This window comes from Pelmatolapia mariae, linkage group LG7 (assembly GCF_036321145.2).
Source record: "Pelmatolapia mariae isolate MD_Pm_ZW linkage group LG7, Pm_UMD_F_2, whole genome shotgun sequence".
NCBI lineage: Eukaryota > Metazoa > Chordata > Actinopteri > Cichliformes > Cichlidae > Pelmatolapia > Pelmatolapia mariae.
This window is the reverse complement of record NC_086233.1, coordinates 36,518,034-36,529,603: the sequence shown is the minus strand read 5'-3', so window position 1 is coordinate 36,529,603 and position 11,570 is coordinate 36,518,034. Positions and strand designations below refer to the sequence as shown.

The 11,570-nt window shown below is 43.9% G+C and overlaps 1 protein-coding gene across 2 annotated transcripts in view; it reads right to left on the bottom strand.

The window, feature by feature from the left end:
* Window positions 1-6,405: 6,405 nt before the first annotated feature.
* Window positions 6,406-11,570, bottom strand: part of gfra2b (GDNF family receptor alpha 2b) — a 128,199-nt gene continuing 123,034 nt past the window's right edge. The window contains exons 10-11 of one of the 2 annotated variants that reach the window (XR_010094353.1): window positions 7,670-11,032; window positions 6,406-7,382 (exon numbers count right to left, since the gene is read on the bottom strand). Coding sequence is in view for 1 of the 2 variants with exons in the window: in XM_063478934.1 (XP_063335004.1) it covers window positions 10,889-11,032 (144 nt within the window). In the remaining variant the exon portion in view is untranslated. Of the gene's footprint in view, window positions 11,033-11,570 lie in introns of both variants that reach the window. The other variant, XM_063478934.1, reaches the window with a different exon arrangement.

The window sequence follows — 11,570 nt, the reverse complement described above, 5'->3', positions numbered from 1 at the left end:
CCCTCTGCCTCCTCTCACTTCCTCCTTTCCAATTTCACTGTGTCAACAGCAGCTTGTGGTTGCCGTGCGTGGTTGCTGTGCACGAGCAGCCACTGGATGCTCTTAAAGGTAAAACACATGGTGAGTTGTTGTAATTGTTAAGTCTGAGTTTGTTTGGTGGGTGTGACCTGAAACATCACCTGCTTTGCCACACTGCCAGCATCAGTCACTGTGGGTCAGCTGTGTCCATGTGATGCCCACCAGTGGAATGAAAAGTTTCAAAACAGTAAAGTGAACATAAGCCAACATGTTACTGCTCTGAAGGTCACCTGCTTCTGTTCAGCTCCAGGTCCACTTCATCTGCATAGTGGAAATCTCACAAAAACATGTCAGACCTGTGAGACTCAGAGGTGTGCGATTTGGAGGTATCATCTGATAAAGTCTGATGTACAGCTGTACCTGTGAACCACAGCTCCTTTGCCTACCCCTGATTGGATAGCTTCCAAACTCACCATGCCTTTTTTACACTGCTTTTCTGTCCTTGTGCGTTTGTTTTTATTTAGTTATTTATTAATTTAGGGAACACAGCTGAACTCTATGATGAAAATGACCCCTGCTGTGCCAGTGACCTGCTGGATGTTCAGAAATCATCAGAATCAGAAATAAAAAGGTTCATGTCTAGTTTCCTGTTCATGGATCAGTGCTGTGAAGACTTGGTTTAATTTGAACTTTGTTGCTCTTGATTCAGATTTGACTTCTTGTAAGAGCACAAACATCCCAGAGCTGGAGACAGCTGCAGAGATATTTCTGCTGAAGCTGGAAAGATGTGGATCCAGCTCAGCGGAGACACAGGTCTCCACAGACCTCAGTTAGAGCCCTCTGACACCTCTGTTTCCACTTCAAGAGGTCTCTGAGTTTCAGTGGAGACCTCAGAGGTTGGGGGAGGACCTCTGTCTCCACTGGAGACCTCTCAGTGGAGACAGAGGTCCTCACTGAGGTTGCTTGTGTTCACATTTGAAGATTCTCCTAATTGGCAGTCTAAGGTCAAATTAAGCCTCAGAGGTTCTTCTGCAGTTCCGTGATGGTTGAGAGGTCAACCAAAATCTTCTGTAGGTTTAAACAGTCTCTGGCGAGTCCCAGAGCTCAGCTCCATGACCTGTTTCTTATCTTGCTGTGTTAGCAGAGAAGACTTTCTCTAATTTGAGTTGTGCACAAACCTCCCAGAACTCGTTGGTCTGATAGCTGAGGAGATGCTGGATGAAAGAAAGAATCTTCTTTTTAAGAGCCTGAAAATGATTCAGCAGACCTGCAGCTCCTATATGTTTGTGTCTGTGCCATCCAATAGGATATCTTCATCTCCTTCCCCGCACATTTGCATTCAAGTGTTTGATTGGCCGTCTGATTGGCACATCACACCGAGAAGAACAGAAGATGCTGCAGACAGATGGACGAACTGAACCGCCGGGCTCAAACTTAATGAGGCAGGAACAAGAAAGCCGGCCCTTTAAATATGCTCTTCACACCACCGAGGTGCCCCCCTCCCACACACACACACACACACACACACACACACACACACACACACACACACACACACACACACACACATGTTGCTATAGTGACAGCAAAAACAGTGTGTTTAGTCCCAGATATTTCAGACATACCAAACCTCACACACAGACACACACTTGCACACACACACACACTCGCACACACACACACACACTCGCACACACTTGTACACACACAGGCACACATTACTGTACATGTCATCTGAGTCTCTGGATCTTTTATAACTGAAGCAGCTCTGATTTTATTACAGCTGAGACACTTTCTCTCAGCGTCAGTGACAGATTTCAGTTTTTGTTTCACTGTTTTAACAAAAAATAAATAAAAATATGTAATATGCTATAAATGATCTGGGCTCACAGTCTCTGAGGTGCACACACTTGCATAAAAGATGGATGTCTCCTGCTGGTCAGTCAGGTCTCCAGCTTAGTGTTACACTTTGTGATACAGCCCTTGTGTGCCTGTATTAAAGTGGAATTTAACGTATTTTATTTGAAATTCCAAATAATGATGCTGTAACTGAATGGAAGACATTTGTTAGTAACTTTATGTAGTGCATGAGTAATTTCTGTGTAGTTTCTTGGTAATTTTGTGGAAAAACAAACAATATTTCTTCAACTTACATTTAAATATGTTGTACTTTTTGGGGCTGTATTATGGAGTGGCTTCACCTTCAAGCTGTTTGACAGGGATGGAGTCACAAATGAAACTGTATAAAAAAAACTGGCTTGATTATAAACATAAAACCTCTTGAAATTAGGCAAAGTTCAGACGCTCCATAATACAGCCTGAGCCCCAGAAAGTACCGTGTTGCTGTAAATGTTCCACATGTGATGTGAAACCTGGTGGGCACTGCACACTCAGACACAGTTCCCATGTGTTTACCTGGTTCTTTCGGGGAGTCCTCCTTTAACAGGAGGTGTAGTGCATTAGAGGTCCGAGGTAATGCTGTGAGGGGGGGGTCTGCATTACTGTGGCACGTTTCATTACAATAAAAAGCATTGGAGGGGACTGTTGTTGTGATATAAAAATAAAACTGTGAGGCAGCCAGTGGTGGACCAATCACGGTGTCTGATTATGAACAGAGCTGGGTCACATGGATCTGACCTCATTTTTATGTGAACACGGCTCTCAGCTCTGCTTCTGATTTGAACCTGGATCCCTCATCGTTCAGGCCCAGTCTGTTGAGTTCACTGCTATACAAAAGCGTGGTAAGATTCACCGCAGGCACCCCACCAGCACCTCAACTCATTAATGAAAGCAGGTCTAATGAACATTGTAATCAGCCCTCATGCATAATTTGTATGCAAATGTAAACCTGAGAACATGGCTTCCTGTCCGTGGTGGAAGCTGCAGCCCCCGACGCCGTATCAAAGCTTCACGTTCAGCGTGTAACAATGTGGACAAATATTTGATTATTTCTGATATAATTACAGGTTTTCTCAGGCTGACTGGGCACCGCTTTTCTTCTGTCTTGAAAGTGCACAATAGTATCATAAGGACCTTTGCTCGTTTATGAGCACGAGTCTAATTAAAATTGTAATCAGCCTTCAGAATCATGCATAATTTCCCAGTAAATGTGGGATGTAAACCTGAGAACATGACTTCATGTCCTCAGTGGCACCTCCTGAATATTAGCATGATATTAAAGTTTCACACTCAGCTTGTTACCTTGTGAAAATTATTTTATTATTAATATGATTATATATTTTTCTCAGGATATTGTTCTGCTTCCCTTCCTGTTCTTCGACCTCAGATTGTTTAGTTTTGCTTTGAGCCTTTCAGACTTGGACTCAGGTTTGTCTCAGTTACTTATCGCAGGACTACAAAGCTATACACAAATCCTTTATCCTGGTTCTTCCTGGAAGATCCTTTTATACTAAATGAGATTTATAGTATCTCCAGAAAGATCTGTTCCTGCGTCAGAACGCCATCCAGGTAGTCATCCATGGAAAGCTACTGAAGGACCCCAGCTCCTGGAGGAGGAACACACCATCTTATTTGTCTGTTTCATAGATGGTGGCGTCCACACAGTTACCATAGAAACAGGAGCACGTAAAACCTTCGCATCAGCTTCATAGATCACAGATCCTGAGAGAAGTCCACAAACAAACACACACACAGATGATTGGATGTGTGAAGGCTGAAGGCGGGTTGTCGGGCTGAGAGGCACACTGTGTGTCTCAGGAAGCTCTTCACTGTTTTCACACTGATTTAAATGTGTTTATTCTGGGTGGAGGTGGGCTGTTTGTAGGTGTGTCGGCTCTCCTTAAGTTCAACCCGGACTTCTTCTCCCTGAGCTTACCTGACCTTGTCTCGTGGCTGATGATGGCTGCTCCATCAGGAGGTGGAGCGGTAACACTGTCGCTTGGAGCTCAGCTCTGACATTAATCGTTAGAGTGAACGTCCACACGGTTAAACTCCTACCTCACCCGCCACCAACCTGCCGCAACAGGGTGGAGCAGCGAGGACGCTGCGCAGCAGCTACAGATGATTGATCTGCAGCTCTTTGGATTCAGGATGAGATATTTCAGTCATTTAGGGTAAAAGACTGAAGAGATCCTGCTGTCCTAGCGTGAGGGTTTGAGGCTTTTAATGAAAAGCACAGCCTGACGTAAACCTGTAGGATCTCTGAGTAACTTCCTCTCACCTTGTTGTGTGTAATTGCTTTAATCAGCCAAAACCAGCAACACACACACACACAGACACAAACATACACACAGAGCATGTTGTGGTTGTCATGTATGACTTGATGCCCACTGTCACCGGTTTCGATCCCGGCTAGTCCACAGAGTGTTTCACAGCTCCATGCTTAGTTTGACTTTGTTCTGATGCCGTCAGCCTGCAGGTTCCTAACTAGATCCACCTGAGATGGACCTGAACGCTCTGCAGTGGAAACACAAACTCTGAGTGTCTGCTTCATCTAACAGAGCCAGATATTTTTCTGGTTAGGTGTGGCTGAAGGAGGCAGTAAAGCACAGCCAGCGATGAGAGGATAATGAGAGGGAAAGACAAAGTGATGAGGAAAGGGCCGGCAGATGGATCTCAGGAATGAAGACATAAAGGAGGCTGAAGCAGACGTGACAGGCGGATTCGGTGTGGAAATGGAGGGAATGGAGATGGATGGAAGGATGATGATTTCACACAACCTGCTATCAGTGTCGTCTGAATCAAAGTGAGAGAATCAGGATTAGCGGGGGGAGAGGAGGAGATGTGACAGAGCTGAGAGAAAGGCAGAGATAAGAGCAGAGAAGCAAAGACACAAACTCTCACGTGCACATCGTTCATTTTTATTCTCCCGTCTGCTCACTAATCTGTCCCACGGCGTTTCAATCAGCGGCTTCCTCACGCTCAGCTAAAAATACGGAATAGCAAGAGTCAGGTCAAAGTTCACATTTAAAAAGCCTCTTGTGAGTACATCGGGGGAAGGGTGCCTCTCACTTTATTCCTGAGAGCTGAACAACGCAGAGAGGTTCAGCTAAACTGGGAAAGGGTTTCTGATGAGCTGCAGCTCCAAACGAGCGAAACACGTTACATACAGTCTGCATCACCTCCTCAGACTGTGACCTTCAGACGCATCAGCACAGAAACACTTCATTTACCTCCTGCTAACGCTCAAGTTAAACTGACAGTGTCTAATAAAGAGCGTGGTCAGTAAACACTGTGAGCCTGAAGCTCCAAACACTCCAGCTATCACAGTTTCTTCTGCTCGCACATTTTTATGATGTCAGTGAGGGCGGATATCCTTAATATGACTATGTCAGGGACACAGCATCCCCATGTGAGCACTGAAACTTTCAAGCCTTCCATTTATGAGGGACAGCCAATCAGAATAAGGTTGGTTAAAGGGGGAGGAGCTAAAACAGCTCATTTCAGACAGAGGATGAAATAAGGAGCTGCACCGAGGTTCAGGATCACACACCGGGACTAAAAAGTACAAGAAATTAAAAAAAAAAAAAAATCAAGCTTGATGTCCATCTATAGCTCGTAATCAGGATCATACAGTAGATGTTAGTGCTAACGTTCGACACTAACATTACAGGTACAAACTGTGAGGCTTTAGTGCAGCTTCACAGCCACAAACACATCAGATCTGCAGAGCTGTGCTCGAGTCAGAGACCTGAAGAGTTTCCAAAGCTTTCAAATGTTGTTAACAGAGCAACACTTTACAAAATGAGCCACCCCATATGGAAAAGATATATATAAATCCTATAAAGTTTGTATCTGTCTTGTGTGAAACTTGTATGAAAAGCATACAAGAGTGAAAACATATAAGATCCCTTGAAAAATGATATAAATGAAACTTGTATGTTTTGGATACTTCCTAAAACAATATATGAAAGTGGCCACTTTCATGAGTAAATCATATAAGCCTAATATGATTCACTATATGAAGTAGGCCAAATCTGATGCAAGACTTTTATAAGTTTTTTTCTATTTCTTTTCCATATGGGACAGAAGGCCTGAATGTGTAGATTAAAGCCATGCTGACTGTTTCTGAAGAGAGAGTGGTTTTTGAATGAGTCAACAGAAGCCTGAAGAGATGTGTTTGGAGCCAACAGCATGGGTTCGCTCTGCTTTCAGCCTCCAGCCACCATAGTTCCCTCTCGGCTGCACACATGTAGGTTAGTTTGATGCTGAGGAAACCTTCACCAAACTGTAAGACCACACAGAGGGATTTCATCAGGCTAGGGGCAGCACTTTACTGAACACCTGTGTGACGTGTTTGTGGCCTTAACTCAGCACCCACAAAGACAAGTGTAGACTGTGTCAGGTACTCAGGCAGAGGTCATCATTCAGAGAGGCTTCAGGAGGAAGAAGAACTTGAAGAAGAAATGTTTGTGGACAGCTGTTGTTACAGATGTTACTTTTATTTCCAGACACATATTTCATTACGCTGCTGAGCGCTGTTAAAGTTTACAAATAGATCAGCAAATTTACAACCTTCCTCGCCGTCACCTTTGTCCTCATTTTACTCTTTCTTTTACACGGTCGTACCAGCACAAAGCCCTGTTCAGTCATCTTCAACACCAATGTAAAATCAGACATCCATCCTGAACTAACAGTTCTTCGTTTTCAAATACAATTAGTAATGAATGAATTGTTATGAATCAGATATCATGGTGTTCCACAGGGATCGATCGTTGGACTTAAATTAAAAAAACTTAAATTTTACACTTGCGTCAGTGATTTGTTTTAATTTTAGTTTTTGCTGACGATACCATCCTATTCTTTGGAGATAACCACATTTATACAGGAGGGAAATTAAGTACAAATGTGAAAAATAAACTTGCCTGCCAACAAAAACAGAAGTTACTGTAAATATTGCATTGTGACATTTCTGCCATTCATTTCAAATATTTTTCTCCCAAAATTTGAATTCTTCTACCATTAAACAGATAATTTTGTGATTTGTGTGCTGCTGAAATCGAATGTTTTCATGTTGATGGTGCTTGTAAAACCTTCAGGGGACCATCAAGCCTGCTAGAGATCATCCTCTGGGGATCATGAAAAGTTACAGTAAAGTTATGGAAATTGATTTTAATATTTTTGTTATTTATAAAGTTCTGCACTATCTCGACACTAGCACTTTAATTCTGAAATAAAACCTGAAGCTTCAGCAGCACTAAGGCAGTGGAGGGATGAACTGCCCCTCTGGGGACCATGAATGTTCACACTGCTAATGAAACACTCAGGATCCTGATGTGCAGGGCATCATGAACAGCTAGCGTTACGTTAACACTGAGTTTAATGAAAATCACATTTTTATTCACATTTTAAGAGAGAAAAGGTGTCTGGATGATGCCGGTGAGAAACTCCAGGGAAAAATGCTCCTGGAATAAAAGTAGATGAAAAAAGCAACATGATTACTGAACAAGTGGAAGGCCGAGGTGATTAGAAATATATGACTTCATCGTCCATTTTCAGACACAAAAACAAATCTGTCTTAATAATGATGCTGCTGAAAGCCCGAGGGGAAATATCACAATGTTTACAACAAATTTAATAGCAATCTCACTGATTTGGACAATTGTGTAATGACCCTTCACGGACACGGTAATACGTTTTCCTGACCGCTAGCAGGGACGACAGTAATAATCACACTAAAGTAAGGACGCACCAGCGCCTCTGGAACTGATCTCAGGTCTTCCAGCTCACGGATGGCACAAAGTGACGACTACCTCGAGCTTCGACTGGTGACAACCTTGCTGCACAACAGTTCATGTTCCGCATCCTGGTAGCTTCTATGAAACATAAAAAATACCCCACAGAGTGGCCAGAGGTACCGTACACACTGAGAACCCCACACACACTCACATATTAAACACATTAAGGGAAGCAAATGCAGGAGGAAGTGATCCAGATGTTACAAACAGCTGTATGCCATCCACCTGTCAGTCAGAGGCCACGCCCCCAATAATGTAAACTTTAATACAATTTAAACAGGTGAATCATAAAGAGTTATTATGAAGGGGAAATTATCTATAGAGACCAAACAGTTTGTGTATCCAGCTGTACACGTGTTTTTTTGGGCTGACTGCAGAAGAACCTGAGCCAGTCTGCTGGAAACAGTGACCTGCCCTTTAACACGCTAACGCTAGTGACAAATCATTTCCTTGAATTATTGATGTTTTCAGTCACCTAGTTCTCTTGGAAGTTTCATTCTCTCAGAAGGGAGTTTTTCTTCCCCACTGTTGCCGAGAGCTTCTGTCTAATTGCAGGGTCTTACAGTATAAACGCCCCTGAGGCGGCTGCTCTTGGATAGTTGAAGCAGTTTTACATGTTTTTGTGCTTTTAGGCTAAAAAGAGAAAAAACCTACAGTGAAATGAAATCGACCAACTTGTAGGGACGATAGAGGAAACAGCTCCTCGAGGTGAGCTAGTGATAAGTTCAGCTTTTCTCCATTCTAAGTGACTGAAGCCGCTACCAGAGGAAGTGACGACAGCCCAATAGCATCACCTGCTAACATGGTGCCAAGGAAGTGCACTCGGCGTCTGGAAGCTAAACATAGATCCAAAAGAAATGTGGCCTACTTTGAAACACGGTGACTCTGAAGCAGGTACCACTTCATATGATCGTGTTTGAACCGGTGATGATAAGAAGCAGCGTAAGAATACAAACAACTTTTATGCTCTGAACTGAAGAGCCTTTGTCAACAGCCCCAAGAGCTGCCAGGACAGAGGATGGTTTCATACAGGTATGAATATAGTTGAGTCTTTGGTGCATCTTGGAGACGGTACATTTGAAACCGCTGAGCTCAGCAGACATAAAGCTGCTGTGAATATGTCAGGTGTCAGCTGCCACCCAGCTGCCTGAGACTCTGCAGCTGTAACGGGTGGTGGGAGTCACTTTTTCTGATAGTGCGAGCATAGCTGGTGATCATCCAGAAACTGTGTGAGGAAGCTCAGTAGCTATACAACAGAGACTCTGGGAGTAAGGAGGGAGTAAACATTTTCCCTGCCAATTCTGCTCTTAATCACCTTTTTCAACAGCCCGCTGCGTGTGTGAAGAAGTACAACTCAAATCTCCAAATATTCTAATGAGCAAGTGAATGCAGGTCCGACTTTCATCACAAAGGACGGACTTTTATCTGTTCCCCTAACCCAAATCAACGGGATCCAAAAACAAGGTAAACTTCACTAATGAAATCTGAGTCTCAAACTTCACAGCTGACAGTCGAGATTTTTCTTTTAACCTGGAAAAAATGCAGTGAAGCGGCGAGCACTGACGACCAGTCTGGTGGGACACAACCCAACAACTGTGCTTCGCCCCAGACTGCAGTCACTCTCACTGGCATTTCTAACCTGAGTCCATCTGTGCTGAACAGAGTGGCTCGTCTTTGTGTAGCAGACATGACTCGATGGGCAGGTCTCTGGTTCTATTCTTATAGAAAAACCAGTTCTGCAGATTTAGCACTGTCGTGCAGAAACGACGTCACTCTTTATTGAGGAATTTCTGTTTCAGGCCGCTGAGGTTCAGGCTGGACTGTGTGACTGAAGACACCAACATGGTTTTTTGCCGTATTATTAGGAACAGCTTGCATTTAATTGCCAAGCAGGCCGTATTGCTGTGTTGGTGCTCCAAAGTTGCTCCAAAGTTGGATCTGACTGTGAGCGGTCACAGCATTGTTCCCCGTCTCATCGCGCTGGTCTCTATAACTTTGGTGGTTCTGTGTCCACCACCACTGTCTGCTCTGCTGTAACTGCAGCACCAGCAGCACCCATTTAAACTGAGACTGTGTTAAACTGACAGGGGCTCAGTGGTCTAATACCATACCAAACAGCTGTAGCTTTGTTAGCAATACACCTACAACCAATCAAGACAAGAGGAGGAAAAAACCTAAAACTCCCAAATTTAAGAGTCTGAAATTAAAAATTTGTTTGGTTGAGAGTACACACACATCGCTGTGTGTCCTGCAGCTGAGTCCTTCTTCCTTTGTTTGCTTCCACATGTCTGTACATCCACATTCAGCCACCGACACTCATGCACAAACACACACACACTCGCACAATTTTACACTTACATTTGTGAAATATACACTCTTTTTTCATATTCCACATTAAATGAAGTTTTTACAGAATGTCGACAACAAAATGAAGAGAAAGACCTGCGAAAAGCACACTGGTGTACAGCATGAGTGTTTGTGTCCTTGTGGGGACCCTGTTTGCCCGCTAACGAGGTCTAAGGGGAGGGTTACAGCGTGTGCGTTTGTATGTATGCAGTATAGCTTTCTTGCCACCAGAGAGGTCCAGGGAAGTGATAAATTGAGCTGACAAACACAGAGGAATGATCTGTCCAGCTCTGTCGTCTCTCTCACCATCACGCTGCCAACTTTAAGACTTGTTCTCCGTGTGAGTGTGTGTGTGTGTGTGTGTGTTTCTGTGCGTGTGCGTGTGTGTGTAGTTTCAAGCTTGAGCCAAAGTCCCTGTGTTTCTGAGCCCAGCTGTCTTGGATCCCAGAAAGCTGGAGGCAGTGAGTCTGAGCCGGGCTGCACACAAACTCTGCAGACACGGAGCTTTGGAAACGAAGTCAATGTGATCGAAAATCCCAGGAGTCTCTCTGTGTCTGCCTCTCTTATTCTCACCCTCGCTCAAACACATAACACACCCTCTCACGGTGTGTGTGCACCGTGTGTGTGGTGCAGAGAGCTGGCTAATCCGAACGTCCTCCAGAATAACTTCCCTCCTCCTCTGAAAGGCAGTTGTTGATGCTGGACGTCTGCTGGCTGACATTTAGGAGTGTGTGTGTGTGTGTGTGTGTGTGTGTGTGTGTGTGTGTGTGTGTGTGTGTGTGTGTAAATGTGTGTGTGGGCATGTATGTGTGTATGCTAGTTCACATTTATGAGACGTGGAGCAGGAATGCTGGCAGGATGGACACACACACAGTCACAGGGAGGAGGTGGAGGAGCGGAGCTGATGGCCGGCTGCTGCTTCTGGGCCCTGCAGAGTCCTGAGAGTCTATCGAGCCCTGGGCCAACAGAGCCTGAGCACAGAGGAGGGGCAAAGGCACGAGCATTAGTGCACAAGTGTTTGTAACGCCTCATTCTGTGGTGTCCTGAAAATCTTACAATCAATGAAGGTGCTTGTTAGCTGGAAATCAATATACCTGTGAATATATCCATGAAAGTTTGTATAAAGTCCCTCTGACCAGCTCCTGTTCTAATTACAGACAGCCACATTTCATTCTTCAGCACTAATATTATAAATCCATAATTCGTGTGTCACTCGTGACTGCAGATTTCTGAAACAAAGCTTTTCTATCGAGCGGGTTCAGTTGTGGGCGGTGTTAGAACGCCTCATACCTCATATCTGGCTTCAGATAAAGTTTTCAACAATTAAATATTAATTCTTCATCAATAATTAATTTCTTACTTTTTCAGATGTGTACCGTTTAATCTTGTCCTGCTATAATAATATAATAATAAATCTACGTGCGGCTGTGTTAAAGTCTCTCACCACTGACTGCATGTCAAACTCTCAGATATCCCAAATTGAATTTTGCTGTCATAAAATGTTTATTG